This window comes from Eublepharis macularius, chromosome 7 (assembly GCF_028583425.1).
Source record: "Eublepharis macularius isolate TG4126 chromosome 7, MPM_Emac_v1.0, whole genome shotgun sequence".
In the NCBI taxonomy this organism is placed as follows: Eukaryota; Metazoa; Chordata; class Lepidosauria; order Squamata; family Eublepharidae; genus Eublepharis; species Eublepharis macularius.
In genome coordinates, this window is record NC_072796.1 from 102192383 (window position 1) to 102217654 (window position 25272).

The 25272-nt window shown below is 40.8% G+C and overlaps 1 protein-coding gene across 2 annotated transcripts in view; it reads left to right on the plus strand.

Annotated features, from left to right (window-relative positions):
* The first annotated feature begins 381 nt into the window (after positions 1–381).
* ZBTB10 (zinc finger and BTB domain containing 10) overlaps positions 382–25272 on the plus strand; it is a 30233-nt gene continuing 5342 nt past the window's right edge. The window contains exons 1-4 of one of the 2 annotated variants that reach the window (XM_054984857.1): positions 382–1642; positions 11268–12159; positions 20753–20890; positions 24401–24573. In XM_054984857.1, the coding sequence (XP_054840832.1) occupies positions 698–1642; positions 11268–12159; positions 20753–20890; positions 24401–24573 (2148 nt within the window). In that variant the 5' untranslated portion in view covers positions 382–697. The remainder of the gene's footprint in view (positions 1643–11267; positions 12160–20752; positions 20891–24400; positions 24574–25272) is intronic. The other variant, XM_054984858.1, reaches the window with a different exon arrangement.

The following is a 25272-nucleotide window of genomic DNA, read 5'->3' on the forward strand; positions in this document are numbered from 1 at the left end:
TCAAGATGTCCACTCTCCAGGATAATGATGTCAAAGGGGGAGGGGACGGCTTCGTGCGCCTGTGGAGGGCGGAGAGCCTCTCTGATGAGGGGCGGGGAAAGCATGTTGTGCTTTCTGGGACAAGAGGGAGGGGGGAAGAGGGAGGTGGCGCGCGCGCCCGACCGAGCGTGAGAGGGTCGCACGCGGAAAGTCCTGCCAAGTCGGTGTCGTCCAATGGACGCGCTCTACCGAGAGCGCGCACTAAAACCTGACACTCGCCGGCTGTTCGGCCTCCCCCCTTCCTTTCCTCGCTCGCTCCGTCCCCCCTCCCCTCCCCCGCGGCTGCTGCCCCGGTGCATTGTGGGCGCAGTCCGTTGTTCATTTGCCATTCGACCTGGGCCCGGGGCCTGTTGGGGCGGAAGGGCTGCTGCTGTGGGCTGAGCCGGATCCATTGTGGGGAGGGGGGAGAGCCGGAGGCGACGTAGAGGCTAGAAGCAAAGGACGGGGCCTGCGTCCCACACCGCCTGCCTCGGGAAGACTCGCTGGCTGACTTGAGCTGCCTACCTGGTCGGGTGGGTCTGGCCGGCTCTCTCCCCTCCGCGCTTTCGCTCGTCTCAGCGGGCGGTGAGGAGGAGAGCGGGGGCAGGGGGCGGACAGTTGGGCAGGAAGGGGGGAGGGAGCGAGCCGGGCGGGCGGGGGGCGCGCGCTCTTGCCCGCCATGTTCGCCGAGATGAACCGCAGGACCTTGGCGTTCCGGGGGGGTGGCCTGGTGAGCGCCGCCGCCGCTGCCGCCGCCGCGGGAGGAGGAAGCGGCCCGACAGCTAACGGCAGCAGCGAGCCGGGCGAGGCCTGGGTCCGCCCGGAGGCCGAGCAGCTGAACGGCCAGGGGGTGGAGGAGGAAGTAGAGCTGGAGACGGTGGAGCTGGAGGTGGCCGCCCTGGAGGCCCCAGACGCCGCCGGGAAGGAGCTCTTGCTCTTACCGCCTGCTACTCCGCCGGACTCGGTGGCCGCCGCCGCCCCGGCCGGCCCCATGTTGGCCGAGAGGAACCGCCGGACCTTGGCCTTCCGCGGCGGGGGCTCGTCGTCGGCGAACAATGGCTGTGAGGCGGCGGGGGCGGCCTGGCCGCGTCGGCCTTTGAACGGGCGGGGGGGCGGCGGCGCGGAGGAGGAGGAGCTGGAGCTGGAGGGCCTGCTGGAGGGGAAGGAGCTCGTGCAGGACGGCGGGTCGCTGAGCGACAGCAGCGAGGACGAGGAGGACGGCGAGGGGGGCAGCCTGGGCGATGGCAGCGGAGCCGAGGGCGGCAGCTGCAGCAGCAGCAGGCGGTCCGGGGGGGACGAGGCGGAGGTCAGCAGCCTGGGCGCGGGGGAGGGGGAGAGCATCCCGGCCTTCCCGCTGGCCGCCCGGCCCAAGTCCTTGCTGCAGAAGCCGCACGTCACCTTCCAGGGCGCCTGGCTGAAGGAGTTCCCCTGGCTGCAATACTGCCAGCAGACCGGGCTCATGTCCTGCGCCTGGTGCGCCTCCGCCGACGGCAACAATAACAGCAGCGGTGGTGGGGGCCACGACGAGCTCTGCAAGGGCACCCGCAACTACAAGCGAACCCTGCTTCTCAGGCACCGTCACTCGGCAGAGCACCGACTCAACGAGCCTGTCACTGCCGAGCAGGTAAGTTGGAGAGTGTGTGTCGTGTTGACGGTGGGGCGTTGGCAGAGGGGAAGCAGACTGGGAGGGTGATGCCTTGTTTCCCAGAGGGAGACTCGTCCCCGGCAGCGTGCCCACCTCTGTGAGCTGCTTTAAATGGATTCTTCTCTCCTTGGCTGACTGGGCTTGAGGGCACTTATGCTCCTGTTTCACCTTCTGTCTTCAATAATCAGATTACTCTGCCTTCTGTTACAGGCTGAATTGTCCTACAGTTTTGTCTGAAAGCTTTACACATAGAGGTTTAAGCTTCCATTGTAGTGTCATTACTTCTTTTGTGGTAATGATTACTTTCACTGATCTTTATTTTAGAATAGGAGGGAGCAAGTTATACTTTACAAGTATACAGCAGCCACTACAGTTGATCAATAAGAATGCACATGTATCTGATGCTGTTCTTTTTTGTATCAAACCATAATGTTTTCTTTGTGGGAATCTATAGCAATGTGCAGTAGTGAGATGAGTCACAAATATGACACCTTCAGACATGGCGTTTATGCCTTGAAAGCATATGCTTTGAAGTTCTCAAAAGAGAAACCTGTAGAAATGTCTTTTACCTTTCTCTTCCCTTCCGTGATGATAGATTAATACATTTGGAAGTAACTTAACTGAGGATTCTTTAAGCTGTTTGCATTGCCCTCACCAGGGGTGTTTATGTGGCATAGCATGGAAACCCAAATAACTATATTTGATGCCATTTAATGTTGCAAAGCCACTTTGCCTTACTTTGATTTAGGAAAAAGGTTTTAGTCTCTGGTGCTTTCAAACTGTCAGAAATTTCTGCCGAGAGTTACCAAGAGTTGCCCATTATACTGTCTTCTGACTTTTCCTGACTCCAGTAAACTTAAGCACTGTGGTTTCTATATAGAAATGATACCGAAACTAGTCACACATGCCACTTCCACATTGAAAACTGAATTTATATTAATCATATAAAATTAATCATTTTCTACATAATGTTTTCCTTTTTTCACTGATTAAAATTGTATAGTTGTTTTTTAAATTCCAGGGACTACATATGTAGTTTACAATAAGCTTTTGAGGTATGTTAAAACATGAGGTTAAAACATGAGTTAACCTAGTTAACTCATAACAAATACACAAGTTAAATTATAGTACAGATAACTAGCATTTACATCCCAGTGCTTGTATGGCCTCATTGAATGTAATGAGTGCATCTGCCATTAGGGATGCGTAAATTCAGCTGTGGTCGTATTCAGTACAGAGATGGTATATGGTCAGTGACATATATATGAATTTATGATTTGAACATGAAAGGAGAAGCTTGAATACACTACCCTTGAGTCTTGCAAATGGAACTCAAATCTGGTGTACGAAAAGTGCCATTGTGGTGTATATTTGCACGTTTCCATACAAACCTCTTCTGCTAGCCTATGCCAAAGTGTACTGTTTCCTCTAATCTGAATTAGGCAGCAGTAGGGAGACTGAATATATAGTTCATACCCTCTGCCATAGACACACTCTTTTGATCTTGCACCACAAACTTCCACTATTGTACTACAGTTGGCCACCCAATAACTAGACACAGTAAGGCATGTTAATAAGATTGAAGATTTTTTTATTCTGTACTGACGGCTTTCCTGCTTAAGCCATATTGTCCTTTTAGTGAAGACAGTTTCCTAGAACTTAGGTTGGTTTATCTTGCTTTATCTCATGCGTACATTTTTTAAAATCCTATATAAAACTCTCATTCACTGGTTAGTTGCTTTCCCCCCCTGTGGCTTTGTTGAAAGAATGATCTGAAAATCGTCTGACCTGTGACAATACCATGTTTTAACAGTTTAGGTGCTGCAGATTAAATAAAAGCCATGTATCATGCAGACTGTGTCCCCCAGGCATTAACATTTAGATGGGTGGAGATGTGGTTTCATTTGATGTTCTAATTTCCTTGTAATGTTTTATGACTGCTACACAGAGGTAGCTACATAGGGTGGGGGGAATCTAAAAGAGGACAGATGGTTTCAAGTTATTTTGTGAAGATATCATAGATGATATGAAAAGTCATTTCCTATTATGATCTCCACTGTGCCTTGCTTTGATTTGCTTTTAAATAACTTCTGTTTCCATTAATTGCTCTGACTTGTTTTTTAAATAACTTTTTCTTCTGTTTCCCTTAGGGTGATGTCCTCCATCTAAATTTCATTCTTTCTTTTCTGTGTTCGTATATAGTACATATTGTGATTTTAAGGATTATCTTGCAGATCACCTGCTTAAATATCTTTTTTCCTCAGACTGCTTTTAGTTTTAGATACTATTCTTCTTGGCCATGCTAAACAGTGAAAATGCTGCATGTGTTTAAATCTCTATAGTATATTAGTATTGCTTGCATTTGTGGAAGTAAGCATATGAAATGTAATATTTTTAACAGATGCAAGAAGTTGATCTTGTGCTTTCCATTTAAGGATCCCTATAACAGATCTAGGGGTGCAGAGGTAAAATAGGTTTAATCTTCAGTTTTACAGCCTTCTGTTTGGTCATCATTTTCTGGATTAGTTATTGAACTAGTCCAATTTTGATGTCTGGTATTTCGTAGACACTTTAGAAGGCAGTCTACTTTTTTATAGAATGTATGGCTTCTGAGCATTTTTGTTCTTTTGTGTATATATGAAAATGTAGAAGAACAGCATACTGAGAGCCAGTGTGTTATAATGGTTAGTGTTGGACAATGACAGATACTACTTTGGCAGTTGATAAAGAGATTTCTGCAGCATTGAGACTTCAAAATACTTATTTAAATACAGGTTGATCGTTCTGTAATTTAATTCCCTTTGTTTTTTAGGGGTTTTATTGTTTGTTTATTTGAGTGCCTTGTAGTCATCTAATTTTGTCAATAATTTTCTTGGGTATAAATTGTTTGGTTTGTGGGGTCTTGGTTTCATTTTGATTTCAGTTTTTTGTATAATACATAGAATTTTGTCCTGTCTAAAAGCATATGAGCTATACCTGCTAATAAATAGAAATGGAGAGTGTCAGGCTAAGATCTGGGAGACACAGGTTTGAATCCCCGCTGTACTGTAGAAGCTTGCTGGGTGACCATGGGCCAATCCCATACTCTCACCTTAACCTACCTCACAGGGTATTAGGATAAAATGGAGGTGAGGAGAATGATGTAAGCCACTTTGGGTCTGTCTTGGGGGAGAGGTGAGGTTAAAAATGAAGTAAATAAATACCCTGCTGGAAAGGAGGGGCACTGATATTGCACTATGCCAAAATAATTTCATTGTATCAAGTTAAATCAATAGTGGTACTTCATTGTGATAACTAAATAAGGCAAGGATGGCAATGTAGCATGTGAAAGAAACATTTGGCACATCTGTTCCCAGATATGTAGTTTTGAACCCATACTTGGAGATAAAATTCTCATTTGGAAACTGACAGCCAAACAAGCAAATTATGTCTGTGTCTTCTGTTTAATATTTCCAGCGCATTAAGATTGGAACATTATGTATATACATGTAGAGTTTAAATTAATAGTGTGAGGATAGGAAGAATCCCTAGCAAGGTAAAAATCTCTGGGCATCTACACATTTAATTTAGAGCTTTTCAGATATTTGGCTTTTATATTTTGCTACTTGCCGTGCAAGTAACAGAACAGCAGATTTGGCGGTTGGTAGGGGGCATAGATTTTTGTGGCTTCTTAAAAACAAGGATGATATCCTACGAAGGCTTGTTTTGGAATGAACCCTATTATTTAATTTTAGATAAACTTGCAACAGATTAGGCTGTACGGCAGCAATCCACAAATCTACATTACGTGTGCCCAATAGCTTTGGGCATGCCCAGTGGTATTTCTGACTGAATAGCAGACCACTCCATGACATATTGCAAAGCACTTTTGAGCTAAGAAGCTGTGTTTTCCTATATAGTAAGAATAGTGCTGTTTTGAAAACATATGCATAAAGTACCCTTTGGTGTACAAAAATAGTTTGGTTCACTGGATCCAGTCCTAATAGTCTAATGGTTTTTAAAAAAGAAATAGCCTACTTCAGCCAACTCTACCCACCTGAAAAAAGGGTACTACTGGAAAGGTATAAGTTCATTGAGATATAGAGATTCAGATAATCGTGAAACTGACTTTATAATGACCGCTTATACAGCTGGAGACAAGCAAGGCACTGTAGCCCAATTTATGCTGTTTTCAGCAGAAAATATACAAATAGGACACAAATAAGCCTAATAGAGAGCTTTCACTGAGAGTTAAGATTAGTCAAACTTTAACAATGTAACTCTTGAGAAACCAAGAGTTTCTCTAAATGAATCTAAATGAAAATTTAAAAATACTTGTAAAATTATAGTGTATTAAGAATTGCTTCTCCTAACACCTGGTGTTAGAAGTGAAGAGTTAAACACAAGTGTGACTTTAGATAGTGTTGTCCTGCTGCCCTGCACAGAGGTACATGTACATCCATGTTTAAGGCCCAAACTAGATAAGACATATGATCTGTGATTTGAATCTTACATGCTTTTCAGAAAGTATGTAAGCTTGGTAGTTCCAGTCACTTGGTCAAGGAAGAGAAGATTTTATCCTTTTTCTCCCATGCCATGACTTAGGAGGAATAGCTGCTGTGAAGTAGAGGTGAGCACAAACCGGAAAAAAACCTGAACCACACGGTTTGTGGTTTGTCGTATTTCATAAACTATGAACCGCCATGAACTTTGCCCGGTTTGCGAACCGGTTCGTTTAGTTTGCGAAAACGTCACTTCTGGGGATGTTCCCAAGATCAGCAGAAGTCCTTCCCCCTCCATTGCCTAGGAAACAGATTGATGGTGTCAGGCTGTCTGCAGTGACAAACCGAAAAACGAACTGGCCTAAAGTTCATCTAAGTTTGTGGGAACTACACTCTGATGAACTGCCAGTTCACGAACCATGAACCATGTTCGTGACTAATTTTGGTTCGTATTTCAGTTTGTGCCCATCTCTGCTCTGAAGATACAGTTAGCACTGAGTAGTGGTAAAAGGATCTGTTGCTTGTACCACTGGGATGGATGTAGCTGTTAATGTTGGAATACACTGAACCAGTTTCAAAGTCCTGCTTGCCATGAAACTTGATAGGTGTCCTTGGGCCTGTTTTCTCTTGACCTAATCTAGTTCAAAGGATAGTTGTAAGGGTAAATTGCAGGAGAGGAGAACCATGAACGTTGTCCTGAACTCTGTAGAGAAAGGGCACGTGAAAAATATAATCAATGCCCCATGTAAGACCCAGATCATGGAACTTTTTCATTTGGTTTTGGGCCCCGTCTTCTTGCTGTTCAGTATGGATTTCTTAAAATGTGGCATAACCTTGGAAATTGCATCATGCTTTAACAGTTCCATGTAGAAAATTGAGTTAATGTTAATTGTTGAATGTGAAAGCTAATAAGGATAGTTGCATGATTGTGTGTAGGGATCATGTCTAAAGGTTCATGTTAACATAATGTTTTTATATAGTTAAAGCTGGGTCTAAAAAAAAATGAAAATCTCCAGTGCCAGAATTTCAAGTGCTACGTCTAGTGAGTTTTAAAATAAGTAAAATTGGGGTGATCAGCTAATATATATATATTCTAATTAATTACTTGGCAATTCTGGATTAAAAGGTCAGTTTTTTCTTGAATTTGATCTTAGCCTTTGCTAAGCTTTGTAGCCGTACCTTGGGGGTGGAGTTAACTAAAGTTTTTACACATAGTATGAGAAAATGTTCATTCTGGCTAAGTAAGGGAGTCTGTGAGAAAAACAGAATGGGTCCCCTTTCAGGCTGTCAGGCAAGCTGTGTGGAAATGCCTGGGTGAATCTGTTTATGTGGATGAGTGTTTTTTCTGTTAGTGAGAATCTGTGTGGAAAATAAGTGTTTTTTTCTGGGTCTGTGAAGATATAATTATTTTTGAAACCATGAAGCTTATGAACCTTTCTGAAACCAGTGTACTTATAAATTCTGTTTCTGGTTAAACAAAATGCTTGTTTCATCTGGAATATAGGGTCCCTTTTTTACCTCCCAACCACCCCTATGTGCTGACTGTTCTGTCACACTGTTAACAGCCTTCCTACAATACCTGTTAAACTGTAGAGAGCTGAAGCGAAAACCTTTTGGAACACTGAGCAAATCATGAAGGCAACAATATATAGGTCACACAAACAGGACAAAATGCCACAGGTGGTGTTAGCAGTGGGATTCGAATCCCAAAGAGAGGGAGTATTGTCAAAGTTAAAAGACCAGGGCAAAGTAGAGAATACCTGAAGCTCTGTGTGTGTGTGTGGAAATAAGAGTGTTGGTTGCACAGCCTTTCTGTGGTAAAAGTTTAAGGTAACGTAAGGAGGAGTTATAATAAGTTCAAGGCAATTTAAACAAAAACATTATGATTATTAACTATGCCATGCGTTAGATTTGTTCTGGTATAACTATAGTTATTGAACTGTAACTAATTTAACTGTAGATATTAATTCAGAGACTTGTTTCAAACATAACATGAAACTCTTTTAACTATGGGTAGTTCATAAAGGTAGAGATGGCATGTGGGTAGTAATCCTGCATGCCAACTGTGACTTGACAAATACTGGTTTCATCAGCTTTGCTCTTTTGACTGCAGAGACCAAGCTGGTATCCTCTCCTGCGTTCCTCAGTGAGTGTGGAACTGAGGAATCAACTAGGATGTTTACATTTGCATGCCACCAGAAATCATAGTTAAGAATAAGTGCAATTAAGAAACCAACATCAAACCACGATTTTGGATTATATTTTGACATACTTAACTAGCCATAGGAAAAGAGAGAAGATCCAGTAACACCTACAAGACTAACAACATTTGTGGTAGGGTATTGTGATAGCTATCTGTATCTGAAGAAGTGAGCTGAGGCTCATGAAAGCTCATACTCTACCACAAATTTTGTTAGTCTTATAGGTGCTATTGGACTCTTGCTCTTTTCTACTGCTACAGACAGACTAACATGGCTACCCATCTTGATTTTTAACTAGCCATAGTATTTCAAGTTTGGACAACCACTTTCACAAGATTTCTGAACCCAGCCAATGACAAGCATCTTCTGATTGTTGTTTAACAGTTTGTAATGCTGTATCTGAACTGGGGCGCTGTTACAAAAAAAATTACATAGCTTGCTTTTTAGGGAGCAGTTTTTGTAAGCTTCAAATACAAATGGAAAGAAAATGTTATCTTAGGGTTTTTTTCTTGTTCTATCTCATTTGAGTTTTGGATAGACCTTAAATAATGCCTTTCTGATTTTCAGTTCTACCATAAATTGCAAAATTGATTTTCATGGGATAGGTGGGTAAATCTGTCATTATAATTTTAATAAGAATCTTTAGTTCCCAATCCTATAGGTATCTTGAGTTTTAAACATCAGCTGTGTCATGATATCCATAGAAGGGCTCACTTGTTAGAAAACTATGTTTTCTGATGCCAGTTTTAACTTTCTTTTGCAGTAACGGAATTGTGCTTTTGATGTGTGATCCTTAATGTGTAACATGGAAACATTTCAAATTAAATTGGTTGGTAATGATCCTTATATAAATGTTTAACAAGTAACACAATGGAACTAACTAAAAGGAAGCCTGCAAGGAGTTGTGGGCAAGAGAATTCCATTTCCCCTTCTGCTGATTCTAGCTCTTCTCTGCTGACTTGACAGGTGGCTGTGGCTGCCTACAGCTCATGTCTGTGCTGTTGCTCGCCCTGTTAGATTGCTATGGTAACTCAGCTTTCCCCCTCCTTATCCACAAGGTCTGTGCTTGTGCAGATAGTGGTATTCACTGTATGAACTCCCAACTTTTTAAAGCTTTTACCTCCAAACCTATTGCAGAAGCAGCCAACCAAGATTATTAAGGGGTTAGAACATTTTCCTGTACCGAAAGCCTAATATCTAGAATGTTTTTGTTTTAGAAAAGAGTAGTGGGGGTGGGGTATGATAGAGGTTTATACAAATATTCTCGGGGTAGAGAAAGTGGATAGAACTTTGGGGGCATCCAATGAATTGATAGGCAATAAATTGAGGATGGACAAAAGAAAATGTTTCTTTACTCAATGAGTGATTAAATTGTAGAATTCACTGCCAGTGGGCATAGTGGTTTCAAAGCCATTTAGACTAGTGGCAAAGGAATTAGGCAGGTCAATGGATAATAGATCCTTCAGTGGCTACTAGCTGTAGTTACTAAAGGAACCCTCCATGTTCAGAGGCAATAAGCATCAGAATACTACTGCTTTCCCTTTATGCCATGAGCCCTCCCAAGCAACTGGTTGGCTGTTGTATGAAACTAAATGATGCCGTAAGTGAGCCACTGGTCTGATATAGGAAGGCTCTTAGGTTCTAGTGGTTTCTCTGAGTCTGCCGAACCCCAAATAATAGGTCTAACTGGCTTCATTTCACAGATTTCCCTATCCATATGGGAGCCAGCCCATGGCTATTGGATATAGTGATTAATTATCCAGATGTTAACTGTATTAGAAATTCCTTGTCCTGGATCTAAAGAAGTACATCCAACTTTCTACATGTGTAGTAGCCCCCCCCCCCAGCTAGGGAAAAATTGTGTGCAACTAAAAATGCCTTCCGCTTGTGCAAAAAGCACTCTAGATCTATGTCAAAGTTGGGATTTAGTTGCTGTAGTATTAGTTTAACACCCCCTTGAACTTTTGTTATGAGGTAAGATATAAATATCGTGACTAATGCAATATGCTGCAGTTAGCAAAAGTATAAATTCTTTTTGTCGACGATTTTTTTAGTGGCATGTTATTACTAGTTGGATCAAATTATTGGGTGGGAAAGTAACAATGATTGTAGTAGCCATGCAACATCCCAGCCTCTGGTCAATGTATCAGCATGGGCTAGTACTGCCACAGAGGCCATCAACGCACAGTAGTGACATCACTAGCCCAGCACTAGTGAGCATATAAATTGAGAGAAATTTGACCAGGAATGTAAGGATACCTCAGACAGTAGATTCTAAAAGGACAGTTTAAAAACTAGACCATCAGTTTCTGGAAAACTTCTAAAACATAAAAGTAATGAATGCAGAATAGATTTTATTATGTGGGTGGAGAAGGCAAGTGATAGAAAGTAATGGAGAAATGAGCAAATCATGCATGAAGTAAGCATATTTTCCATTCAGTTACTCACTAGAGTGCTGTTGACAGTGGAAGTAAAAGGGCAGTTGGACTTCATGACATCAGAGATTACATACAAATGTACACAGTACAGTATGGTCCAGTTAGTAGCAAACTTCCTACTATTGCATTGTTTTTTAATGTTTGATCATATTGACCTACACTATATAATCCACTTTGAGTCTTGGTGAAAAAGGCAGACTATAAATAACATAAATAAATAAAAACAACTTTAGGACTGTTAGTTTGCCCCATGGTTTATAACCTTGGTATGTTTTTGGTATACAGGAGGGAATGTTAACACTTTTTTCTTAATGAACATTTTATGGAACTGTGTATGTGAGAGAGAGCCAGACAGATTGTGCAGTGACCTTAAATATCTGCCTTTTTAAAAACTGCTATGTTGAGAATAACTATTCACCTGTGTTTTAAAACAGTCAAGTAGCTTTTTAAATACTAACTTAATTTTTTTCCTCACTCATTACAGGAATCAGAAAGACCATCGGAACTGGCTAACAAAAGAGATTGTGATTACAACGTTAGGCCAAATGAGAACTCTTACTGCTATCAACTGTTGCAAGAATTAAATGAGCAGAGAAAGAAGGGCATTCTCTGTGATGTCAATATTGTGGTGAGTGGAAGAGTCTTCAGAGCACACAAAAATATACTGGTTGCAGGCAGCCGTTTCTTCAAAACTCTGTATTGCTTTACAAACAAAGAAAGCCGTAACCAAACCACTGTTACCTACTTAGATGTTGTTGCTGTTCAAGGATTTTCTGTCATCTTGGACTTCTTATATTCTGGTAACCTTGTGCTTACAAGCCAGAATGCTATTGAAGTAATGTCAGTTGCAAGCTACCTTCAGATGACAGAGGTTGTCCAATCTTGTCGCAATTTTATCAAAGATGCCTTAAATATAAGCATAAAATCAGAAGCTCCAGAAGCTGTAGTTGTGGATTACAATAGAAGATCTGTTAGCAGGGATGGATTGTCATCGAGGGATCAGAAAGTTGCTAGCTTCTGGGCAACAAGAAATCTTACTAACTTGGCAAGCAGTATAAAAACTGAGAATGATGGCTACTGCATTGATGAGGGCCAGTCTGAAAACTACCAAATGAATGATTGGGTCCAGGACAGCTCTCCTGAAATGGCTGAAAATGAGTCTCAGGGAGAGGGGAAAGTCTTTGTATGGAATGATATGAGCTCCCAAGGACAGTTGCTTCAAGAACCTGGAAAAACAAGGAGGAAAAACCAAACTACAAAAAGGTTTATTTACAATATACCACCCAATAATGAAGAAACTTTAGAAGAATGCTCAGCAACTCAAATATCAGTCCAATACCCAGAAGAAGACCTACAGTTCATTAAAGAAGAAGCAGGTAAATATTGGTATAATTTTCAGAGTGGTCTCTGTGTTCTGTTGCAGCCAAAATAAATCTTGTAGCACAAATTTGTCAAAGCCACTATGTCAAACTGTTAAGCTAAGTTGTCAGAAATGTGTATGTATGAGGAGGGAAGTCCTGGTCTTTGTGATAACTCATATCCTCTTACTCTTGTTTCCATGAATGTATTCTTCTACTCTTTGAGTGTAACACTTTGTGCAATTAAAGAAATGGGCTTTGGCTCAGGAAAGCTATGGCACAGTACATGTTAGTCTTTATGGTGCTACAAGATTCTGTTTTGACTGAGCACAAGTGTGAAAAACTAATTTCTTTAATTGCTGTTTGCTTTACACCGACTGAAGTTATGCCTGTTATAAATGATACAAAGTATAATCAGCTGTCTTTGACATTTGTCTTAAATTCAAATTACCTCGTAGGTGGGTGATCAAGTGTTCTGTTACCAGACTGTAGCAAAATGCATAGAACAGGAGAAGTAAATAGAACACTGTTTTTAAAAATAAGTGGTCACTTGATTCCACTCATGGGTTACATCAGATTTTATTTGGACCTAGGAGCCAGCCCCAAAATGAAGCTCCCCAGGCTCATCTGTATAATTTTTTATCTGTCATATTAAGGAAGTTTAATGTTGCCTCTAAGGTATGAATGGTGCTGCCAAATGGCTTGGAGAAAAAATGTCTTGTACCTTTAATAGAATAAAATGGAACATTCGTTATCCAGTGTTGTTGTTTACCTGCATGCCACAACAAGCTCCCACAGTCCTTTCCACACCTTAAGCTTCCATTAAAAGGGGCAGGACATTTTTCTCCACACCAGGCAGCAATCCTAAATTCAGCAGGTCGGGGCCTACTCTCAGAGGTAAGAACATCAGTGAGTTGTGAAGAGCAGTATCTTTACTGTGGTTGGCCTAAGGCTCCGAAATGCCTTTCTGAATAAGCGCGGAGTTGCTTCTTCCTCATCTTCTTTGGGATGGGGTACAGAATGTTTTGTGCATGTGAGGATATTTTCCTGAAGAGGCACAGCCTGGGAAAAACATGAAAACTTGCACAACCTTTTAGTACCCCTCCATTACAGGAACTAAGTCCAGGTACAGGTCATTGTAATGAAAACACATTCTTCCCCAGGTTTTCCATCTCGTCTCCTCTCTCTTTGTCATCTTCCTTGTCTCAGTGTTAAACTGTAAGCCCTTTGGATCAGGGACTTTCCTTATAGTGCTCTGAAAACAACATATGTATTAACTCCTCTGTGGAATAAAAAAAACACCAATTAATTCAACTGAATGTAAACAAACTGGGCCTAAAGGAATGGGTTCCAACGGGTAGTCATGTTATGTTTGTGTCAACAAAAACAAAAACTTATGGCACCTAAAAGACATGTATTGCATCATAAGCTCCTGTAGACTGATGCCTTTTTTTGTAAGGCAGGCCAACTGCTATCTCTAGAATGCTATGCAGCTGTAACAGCAGTAATTGAAGAGAAATACCCTGAAGTTTCTCTCTTCAACTCAAGAATTGAGTCCTCTTGAGGGGGAGCTGAATAGATTTCAAATAGGAGCCCTGCTTCAATTAGTCAGTAAAACGGTATCATAATCTTGTGTATGCAATTAGTACACTAAGCCTGAATATCAATCACAGTTTATTCAGTCTGTGCTCTGAATGATTCTAACACCATTGAAAATTGGCTTGAAAATGGAAAGATTTGTTGTTTCCTTTCCAGGCTAGGTTTCTCTCCCCTCCCCCGCCCTTGGAGAAGAGTCTCTTACCTTGGCCAACCCCACCAAGCACAACTGCCTACCTGCCTTCAACTTTTCCCTGGCTGCAGCAGAATAGAGCAGAAGTTCCCACAATGGCAAAGGATAGCAGCAACTGAGTTCTCTTTGCAGCTGAGCATCTATCCTAGCAACATATTTGATCTTTGCTGAAAGTGTTGCAGGGCATTTCTTTTAAAAGCCAACCCCTTTCCCTTGTTCTTTTAAATTCTGTAACAGAGTTTACAGGATAAGGACCCTTAGAGCTTTAGTCCCTCCTCAGACAAACTTTAGGTTGCACTGGTGACCTGGTGCTTGGAATTATCCAGGGCTGGAGTATGTAAATAAGATATTTTGTATTGGGAGGTTAATTTTGTTTTGTATTTTAAAATAACCTATTTCCTGCACCTTTCTTTGAAGCATCCTCATTTGCTTTCATCTGGCTTTCCTTTCTACAGAAAATGCTGAAATCAAAAGATTTCTGAGTGATTGTTAACATATGTAAGGGCCCATGGTACAACTCTTAATTGTTTTTTCAATAATCTTTCTTTCCATGTTCATAAAGTTGGGTTAGTAGCTATTTATAGCACCAGCAGCATACTAGGAGAAAATGAATTCATAAGTCATAAAGGCTCAAGCTGCTTTCCTGTTATGAGTAAAAATTACCTGCAAGTGACCCCATAAGTCCTTGTTCTTCTTGCTGTGTCTTATGATCCACATGCTATTTAAGGCTAGAAGGATATACATCAGTATGCTATTTCCCCCCTTTGTAAAACCAAGACAGCCCTCTTTAATTTTACTTTGATATTGGGGAGGGGGGGAATTAGATAATACCAAAAAAGACAGGACAAATGCTTCATTTTTTCCTTACAGTTTAAAAAATAATGGAATTGCATTTACTGCCATCACCTTTTTCTGGCCTGTAAACATTTTAGTAAGTAGAGGTTCCTTGGATTTGAAAAAATAATTTAGTGATTTCTCCTTGGAAAAAAAGTTGGGAAACACTGGCTTTGAGTTTAGTTTAGGTTTCAACAGAACTCGTATGGGCTTTTAAAAATATTTCTTTAATGTTGTTGGTTTAATGTTGCTACATATTAAAATAATTCTTAAGGCTATCCACTCCTAATGCTAGTGTATTGCTGGTAGAAATTTTGTCACTGACTATGCATTCTTTCCTCTGTATTTTCCTTTTGCTCCAGTCTCTCCCAGGTCCCTTATTTCTACTGTTAGTTTTTTGTGCTGCTGCCAGACTTAAAGAGACTGGAAGATTGTGCCAAATGCCTAGTGTATCTGGTTTTGTTTATTTAGAGGGGCACCATCATGATTGATGTGTTAATGGATTAAAACAGTTTCTCTGGGCAGCCATATTGAAGGGAGAAGAAATAAAACCTATGATCTTCCCAGCAGTCAATTCATTCTTTCAACTATTTCCCTGTAAACTGGGCTAATCGTGTGCACTTATAGCATAGGTGACCAGTTCTAACTATTCATAATTATGCATACACAATTCATGAATTGCAGGCACAATTTCATGCTGTCCCAGAGACTTCTGTAAAGATTAAGTTCATCTTTTCCCTCTGCCCAACAGAATTTATTTATTTTTTATTTATTTTTTTAAATTTTATTGGTGAGTATACCTTTCAAATTTATTACATACATTCCCTTAATATCTAATTAACCCTACCCCCCACCCTTTTCATCCCCCCTCCCTATCGACTTCCAACAGCTTTCCAACCCATAACCCCTCTTATTACTTAATGATATCCCCTACTCTAAGCACATTCTAATTTTTTTTCAGATATTGCATCATATATACCAAATATACTATCAATATAATATACATCTATCAGTTATACTATCAATATAGTATAGTATACATTTTATACCCCTCAATATAGCAGACCAGTATAGTATAATATAATATATAACAAGAATCTTAGTTTCAACATGTTCTATTTCTTTTAAACACCTATTCTATCGAATATACTGCTATCAATATAATATGTATTATAAAACCCCTACTGTGTGCCATGCCACCAATGTGGCACAGCACACAACACAATATTGCACGGTCACATTATATAATATACAATCTGATCCACTAATGTAATATATTATATATAGTATGCCCCATTAGTATATTTATTTAACTATACTCTTATTCATATACTCTGAATAAAATTCCCCTAACCCTTATACTAGCTTAGATTGTAGTTACATTTCCCCTATATGGTAAGATCCCCTCTCTCTCTCTTATCCTTATTTTTCTTTAAAAATTCTCAAACTGCCACAGTTCTCCTTTTACATCCCATTTTTTCTCTGCCCAACAGAATTTAGTATTCAATCTAAAAGATACCATCACAGATGCTTAGTTTTGCGTTTCTTAGACTGGATTTGTGTAATCTTTTTCTAATATAGGTGTAAACTAACCTGAACAATTACAAAATAAAAATGTATAACATGCATCTTTTAAAAATGGAACCTGTATCTATCTATTGAGTTGTAAATGTGTGTTAAGCCCTAATGAGCTTCAGGAATAATGTGTGGACTTGAGCAGTACCAGTGAGTCAAAGGCATCCTCATTCTGTAACAAATTTCAGTGAGCTACAGCATAAGATTACAAGCCCATGTGTATAAATGAAATCCAATCAAATGCAGATTAAAACATATTCAAGGGCCTGTTTCAGGGTAGTTATGACAGCAAAGAAATTCTTTGCCTTCACTGCATTTGCTCAGTCCTGCCCACCAGAACTACTTTTAGTGGTTAACCATTCACTGTATTTCGATCCCTTACAAACTAGGCTCAGAACCTGCAGTAGGTTGCTACTGTTCATGTCATCTCTGTTCTTGATCTGTGACCATTGTGATTGGCCCTAGTCGTTTTGAAGAAATTAGCCCTCTGAATTATAACTAAGCTTGTTGATAATTTAAATGAAGCCCAGTTTTAGGAAAGAACCTTCCTGCAATATGGAGAAAATATAAATCTGTTTCTAGTCTTGCATTTGTTGAAGTGGGCAGTGATGAAGGAGCTTTCGGCGTTTCTAAGTGAAACAAGACAACCTAGATCCAATCTGGTTTCAACCCTGAATTTGGCATTGTATTTCCTCAGTTACTGTGGTTGACTGGCTCCATTAGGAAATCAGTGGGTTGGCTGCAATTCTTGTAGATAACTAAATGGTTTTTGATACCACTTATGTTGATTCTATTTTTGCTCGCTGGGAGTGGAGTCCAGAAGGTGATTTCAAGGTTCCTGTGGGTAAGAGTTCACTGTAGAGTCACTTAGGGTTAATACACTCCACATGCCTTCTAACATTTATATGAAGTTATATATCCATAACCAGGCCTTGCTCTGGTCTTGATAAGCTGATGTGGCTGTGGCCAGGACTGCTTCATCAATTGCATCTTGTTCATAATCGGCACCATTTGTTGAACAAAATGCAGAAATCTGCTTATCCACCTGTCTGCACAAAATGGATTTATGTTCAGAAGCAGTGTACCTCTAGATGCATTTGATGAGGCAATCCGGGCCGTGGCCACTTCAGCTTCTCAGAAGCAGAGCCAGACCTAGTTATGAATTAGATATACAAGATTCCTTTATAAAAGTAATCATGATCTTCCAGTCTGTAGCTGTAATGTTTGGGAACATTGTTGGCTTTGTGCTCACTTGTTAAAATGATTAACTTGAACTATTTCAAAAACCAAGAACCAAGGCATCATTGAGGTCTGAACTCCCAAACCAAAATCTTTTCTCCTTCATTTAATTTCCTTCAAAGTCATTCTTCTCTGAATTCTTCTTCAAATAACTTGTCATTGCCTTTTTTTTTAGTGTTCCCTACAATTTAATCCAGATTTTACAGCTCTGCTTTTTTTCTTAATCATATAAACAATGCACACTGGCCAGCTTTGCCACTTTTTATGTGTTCTATCTCCCAATGTGTAGCTAAGATGTGGAAGATCCAGGAACTAGCAAAGGGGTGGAGGTAATCTAGCTGGCCTCTCCTCATTCCTGTAGAGATAGGCAGCAATCAAACCCTGTGCACTCCTATCCATTTGCCATTGGTAACCTAAATTTGGTAAAAAGTAGATGGGAGGAACACTTGTAACTAAGCTCCTTCTGTTTTGTAAGCCGGTTCTAGTAAATATTCTTGCGCTTTGCATGTGTTTGTACATTGTTCTGTTTCTCTGTCAGTGGTACCAGTTTTACCTCAGTGCATTAGTTCATTGCCACATAGCTGATGTTATTAAGGAGCTGATGTGCAGGATTTGAGTCTAGCGGCACCTTAGAAACCAACAAGATGTTCAGGATGTAAACTTTTTGAGGGTCAGAGCTCCCTTCATAGGTGTCTGAAGGAGGGAACTCTGACTCAGAAGCGTAATACCCTGAAAATCTTGTTGGTCTCTAATAAACATAGGCACAAAATTGAAAAAGCCCAAAATGAGAGTTTCGTGTTTCGTTGCAATCCACAAATTGCGAATCATGAAACTTCACAAAATTGACATGTTTGCTGAAACGATTCATTAGTTTTGTGATTCTTCAGAACCCAGGGCATTTCAACAGCCCCCCTTCATACCCAAAGATGCCAGATGCGCAGGGAAACTTTAGCAGGTTCTCCTCCACCCATCCTCCTAGTTAGCAATACGTTGATCGGGAAGGGTGGGAAGGGAAGTGCTGCCAGAATGCATGACTGAAACGGGGACCGGAAGTTGCTGGATCAGAGGAGGACGAAGGACCGGCCATGGTGGAGCTGGGCCAGGAAGACAGAGTGAGGGGTGGGGTGGGGTGGAGAAAAAAGGCACCCTCACCCAAAGACCTTCCCACAGCAAGGCCAAGAGCTAGAAATAAGAGGCTTCTTTCAGTCTCTTTAAAGCAGCAGCAGCCAAAAGCACAATCCCAAATCCTTCCACATACTCTCCCACTCCAATCCTAGCAGCACATCCTCCTCCTTCTCCCTCTGTCTACTGGGACTGAAACATGAGGTAGAGAGAGGTGCCTTTTATTAAAAACGCTAACAGAGCAGAACAGGAGGTCTGTGGTTGGCTGACAGACCTGCCTAACAGGGTTTGGAGGGATGAGATTAGTGTGCCCATGGCTACAGAAGGCCCATCTCCTTGGTTCCTAGGGGATTGACCCTCAACTCCTGGTTGTATAGGACAGAGTGGAAGTTCTCCAGATGGCTAGGAGAGCTGCCAATCAAAGGTAAGTGGACTGTAATTGGGGTTTCCAATGGCAACGAAAGGTTCCATAGGGAATCAATGGATTGGTGCCAGCCTGTCTGCAATTACGAATCGTTCACGAAGCTAACGAAACAGGCCAAAAAGTCGTGAATTTTGTGATAATTTCATGATAACCGCGGCCCCACAAAACGCTGTTTTGCGACACACGAAACAGCCTGTTTCGTGATGAAATTTGCTTCATATTTTGATTCATGCCCATGTCTAGTCTCTAAGATGCTATTTGACTCAAATTCTGCACATGAACTGCAGACCAATACAGCTACCCACCAAAAAGGAGTTCATGTGCTCGTGTTGAGAAGGTGGGTGCTTCAAACTCTGCATATAAAATCAAAAGGTAAAAATAATGCCTCTGACATTGTTCATAATATACTGAGTTAAATAACCCTTTAATCCTGTATCCTGACTGTCTCTCTCTGGATAATTAATAAGACTAAACTCATTAATGGAAGTTTATACACTGCCTTAACCTAGAATTTTAAATTTTTGATTGTAAGATGATTTTAACTTGTTAAAGCCAATGGCCATATGCAATAAAATTTCTACCTACCTACTTACCTATCTACACACTGCCTGTTCTATAAGCACAGAGCATCTTACAATAATGCTCTCACTTTTGGCTTGTTTCACTTGTCCCTGCCATTGAACTATGGGCCACATTTCACTCTGCCTGCTGTTGTCTGTCATGCCTTTATCAGTCCTGCTAGTCTATTGGTAATCTGTCTTGGAATCCACATGCTTGGTCACTGTTGGGTTAGTGCTGCCATGGTAGGAGGAATGGTTGTAATGGTTAAGACCACGGGACTCTAATCTGGAGAACCAGGTTTGATTCCTCACTCCTCCACTTGAAGCTAGCTGGGTGACCTTGGGTCAGTCACAGCTAGTCTATTGGAGCTCTCTCAGCCCCACCCACCTTACGGTATTTGTTGTTGTGGGGATAATAATAACATACTTTGTAAACCGCTCTGAGTGGGTGTTAAGTCATCCTGAAGGGCGATATAGAAATCAAATGTTGTTGTTACAGTTCAATGCTTTAAAGTTGTAAAGTATAACTACCTATCAAAATATGCTATTTGTTTTATTGTTTGTACCCTTTTCCTGACCTCCTATTCTTTTTTTAATTTACCACAAAGCTTGTGTTTTCTTTTTAACTCCTATTTTTTCTACTTTTCAGATAGCAAAAATTAAGATACATGTGCTAATGTAGAATAGGGTGTATCAGCTTGCATTTTTCAAGTATATTTGCAATTTTGCTTGTAGAAAGCTAAGGCATTTATAACTTTTAAATTCCATAAATAGGTCAAATATTGCAATTATATTTGCTAAATAAGTTATAAAGGATGCATTTTATGATGTTAAAGCACTTGATAGGAAAGTAAGTATTACATATATTGAGAAAATGGTTAAAGTTGCTTGTATGGATTTCTTCTTGGGCATAGGTATGAGTGTATTAACCAGCAATGATAGTGGGCAGATTACCTGTAGCCATGGCTTAACTTGGAATCATGCCTCTCACAGAAATAACATTGTCATTTGTTTGGCTTCAGTAGATAACTTACTTATACATAACTTGTCCTTTACCTCTTCTAATAGGTACTTCCAATGACTTCAAGTTTGGAATGTTTCCTGCTATCTCAAATGATTTCAAATTTGGATTGTTGCCAGGTACGTCAAATGATTTCAAGTATGGATTGTTGCCTGAATCCTGGCCAAAAGAAACCTGGGAAAATGGCAAGTAACTTTTATAAATATTTATAGTTGCCTGTTTTCATAACACATGCTCTTGACTTCTGTGTGCAAGGACAATGGTTGTTACAATTTTTTTTAAAAAAATTAGCACCTAACAGTTGCTATATAAATTGTCTTAATTGCCACATAAAAGTAAAGCTCTTTAAGCATCCTAGTAAGTTACATTTTAAATAATTTACTTCTCAAAGTGACATGGACTAGTACATTTTCTGATTAGAAGCGCTTTAAATTTTTCATAACAGTTATTTGTAAGGTAAAGGTAGTCTGCCATGCAAGCACTGAGTCATTACTGACCCATGGGGAGACATCACAACATTTTCTTGGCAGACTTCTGTTACAGGGTGGTTTGCCATTGCCATCCCCAGTCATCTACAGTTTACCCCCAGGAAACTGAGTACTCATTTTTCCGACCTCAGAAGGATGGAAGGCTGAGTCAACCTTGAGCTGGCTATTTGAACCCAGCTTCCACCAGGATCGAACTTAGGTCGTGAGCAGAACTTGGGCTGCAGTACTGCAGCTTACCACTCTACACCACGGTTATTTGTTGATTATTTGTAGTTTCCAACACTGTATTAACCCTTCTTGAACTTTTGAACAGGGAACACTTTTAAAATGGAAGTTGGCTTCCTGTATCAGTCAAGCACTGATACACATCGATGGTTGTTGTGGATTTTCTGGGCTGTATCGCCGTGGTCTTGGCATTGTAGTTCCTGACGTTTCGCCAGCAGCTGTGACTGGCATCTTCAGAGGTGTAGCACCGAAGACAGAGATCTCTCAGGACACTTCAGAGGCTACATCTTCAGAGGTGTAGCACCGAAGACAGAGATCTCTCAGGACACTGAGAGATCTCTGTCTTTTGGTGCTACACCTCTGAAGATGCCAGTCACAGCTGCTGGCGAAACGTCAGGAACTACAATGCCAAGACCACGGCAATACAGCCCGGAAAATCCACAACAACCATTGTTCTCTGGCCGTGAAAGCCTTTGACAATACACTGATACACATCCTTTGCTGAGGTAATTGTGCATCAGTAAACACAATCTTCCTGTTGAAAATACAAGGAAGGATAAATGTTACTTGATTTACCAAGTAGTAAAGTTGTATCTCCAGGATATATTTGTATGAATAGCATATAGTAGAGTTGTGAAGGATAAGAAATTTGTGGACAGTACTAAACAACTGCTTTCTGTTTGCCATTGACATGTTGGGTTGGATGTTACCAGTTCTTTTTGCTGGCACTACTGTGTTACTCCAGTGGGAAGGGGGCTATTTGCCCCAGAGGTACATGTCAGAAGAACAGACTAGGAGGATTCAGCCTCTTCTATGAAGAACTTGTTGTGATAAATGTAGCCTTTGCAGGGAAGTTATTCTGAAAGTGCTAGTTGTGTGTCTGTAATAAATGCAAATGACATACAGCAACAGCACTTTGTCCCTGCAGCATTTTAGTTGAGTGGCATCTTAGAGACCAACAAGATTTTCTGAGCGCAAGCTTTTGAGAGTCAGCGCTCTCTTCTTCAGACGCTTTCTCCCTTCTTCAGGGAGCTCTAACTCTTGAAATTTTACACTCAGAAAATCTTACTGGTCTCTAAGATTTCACTGGACTAAAATCCTACTGTTCTACTGCAAACCAACACAGCTGTTTACCTAATCATCCCTGCAAATTGGTCATTCTGTTGTGTTTTTTTCCTGTTAATGTTTGTGTTGGGGCAAGTTTGCTGCCTGTGGAAACCTGGTGTGTTTGCCTGATTCAGACCAGCTGAATTTAGTCATGAAAAACACAGTCTTGTACGTTGCTGAAATCCAAAGCATCCTTCATGTGTGGATTTAAATAAGCTGTAATGCTGCTTTTAAATGATCTGCACCTACTCCAAGCCTTTCCCGCTCTAAAATCTGTCTAAAGCAGAGGTGTGGGTTTTTCCAGGAAAAAATTGTTTAAAATTTTGTAGAAAGTTCTTCAAATTTAAATAATTTTTTAAAAAAATGTTAGCAAGAGTAGGCAAATATACACTAGACAAGCCCAACTATCATGACTGATTTTCAGCACAACAGGCCTGACAACTATAGATAGACTATATTTGCATATGTGGGACAGAAAATTTTCTGCAGGAGAGTATAGCATCAGAAAATTTACTGCCCCATATCACTGATCTAAAATCCAGAAGGAGCCACAAATGCTACAAAACGTAGCTGTACTAATGTGGCATATAATCATCTCTGTTTGAAAAATTATGTGTAAAGTAAATCATAAGACTGTAAATGAGGGCTTTGAAATTGCTAACATTAAAATATCAATTACTGTCATCCGTGCAATTACTGTTATCTGTGCGACATATGGTAACTCCACCAAGGGGCTGTCAAGGAAAGTGAGAAACAGAGATGGTTTGCTATTGTTTTCCTCTGCAGAGTCTTCCTTGGTGGTGGCCCATCCAACTACTGACTCTGCTTAGCTTCTGAGATGTGACAAGTTTGGGCTATACCATGCTGCCTTCCTTTCCCCTGTCACCCATATACATTAGGGGTGTGTGCTTCGGGTTCCTGGTTTGGGAAAAAACCTTGAATCGAGCCCGTTTCCTAAAGATTCGATATTTCCAAATCGGGGACAGTATGATGGCCCCAATTCGGAAATACCGAATCAAAGCTTCCTGAAACGATTTGGGGCCTTTTTAAAGGGCTCCCACCCACCACCACCCCACTTACCTGGGACATCCTGGCGGCGGCAGTGCGGGTGGTGGAGGCACCAGTGGTGGCCTTCCCTGCCACCCTGCTGGCCATGATGGAGGCGCCGGCTGTGGCCTTCCCTGGTGCCCAGCTGGCTGCTGCAGAGGTGGAAGCGGTGGTTTGGGCGCCGGAGGCACCAGCTGCAGCCTTTCTTGCTGTCCTGTTGGCGGCAGCAGAGGCATCAGCTGTGGCCTTCCCCGCTGTGGAGGCGGAAGCGGTGGTGTGGGCGGGAGAGGAGCCGGCTCCTGCCTTCAGGAAAGGTAAGTGGGGTTGGGGGAAGGGGGGCTCAGGGTGGGGGCCTCACTTTGGTATGCTCCGAATCATTACGAAACATTACAAAACCCAAAGTGAGAAAACTGAATATCTCCCCGGTGCACACCCCTAATATACATATCAAAATCTTTTACATTAAGAGGAACTGCCAACTAGCTCAGTTACTTAGACCCTAAAGGCAATCACCACCTCCAACAATGTTTCAACCCCCAGACTTCATATTTGGTTTCTTTAATAGCTTCCCCAACCAATCAAATATCAAAACCCAACCTGCATCAGCTCTTACAATTGCTTCATAAAGTAGTTGAGCGTCTCTTTACATGCTTAGGACTTTTAACCAATCTCTTAAAGGTACCTGCTTTTGGCAAGGCAAAGAACCAAATGTAGACTCGTACTCTTCTTTAAAATATATGCTCCTAATTACTAAATAAATAATCAGTGAGTGTAATATTTATGAATGGCAAAATTTTTCATACTAAATTGGTTGTGTTTTGGTTTTAGGTGATTCATCCTTAATCATGAACAAACTGAAGTGTCCACACTGTAACTATGTAGCCAAATACAGAAGAACACTAAAGAGACACTTGCTCATTCATACAGGAGTGAGATCTTTCAGCTGTGATATTTGTGGAAAGCTCTTTACTCGTAGAGAACATGTAAAGAGACATTCCTTGGTATGTAACATCCTATAATTGCTACAGTGATTAGTATAAAAGAGCTTGGTACGGATAGCAAATCAGTGTATTATTTTGAACCGCGGTCAAATTACTTTGTGAACTATTGAAACTTTGATTTTTTTAAAAAAATTGAGATCCTATTAGCCTTCGTCACAGAATGTTTGCGCGTGGTCTCAGTGGTTGAACAAGTTTCCCACTTCAGAACTAACACACACAAAGCTGTATTGTAATATCCTCGGATATGTAAAATGACAAAAAAAATTGGGGAAGAAATTGAAATATATGCAATATTACTTAGTTATGAACCCTAAACTTATTTTACTGCTTATCCGGCTTAAACTTCTTTTCCGAAATTTAAACTTGTAAATGGTTTGTGTTCTACAAGTAGCATTGCAAATATGCTTGCTACTAAAGAAGCTCTCTGCAAACTGCTTTTTTAAAATGTAAAACACATTCTTCTCTTCAAAATCATTTCACTGATTCCAAAAGAAAAAAAAATATTTCTCGTGTTCTTCCAGTGCTCCCCTAGTTTTAGTTTTTTCACTGTGAGAAGTGTGGAGTGGAATAGATAAGTTTCTGATTTTTTTTCTGAGGGTTTTGTCCTGGCCTTCACACTTCTAATAATCATAACTGTATTAATAATAAAAGAAATCTCAGTGGCCTTCATAAACAGGGTAAACAGTGTCAATATTTCTA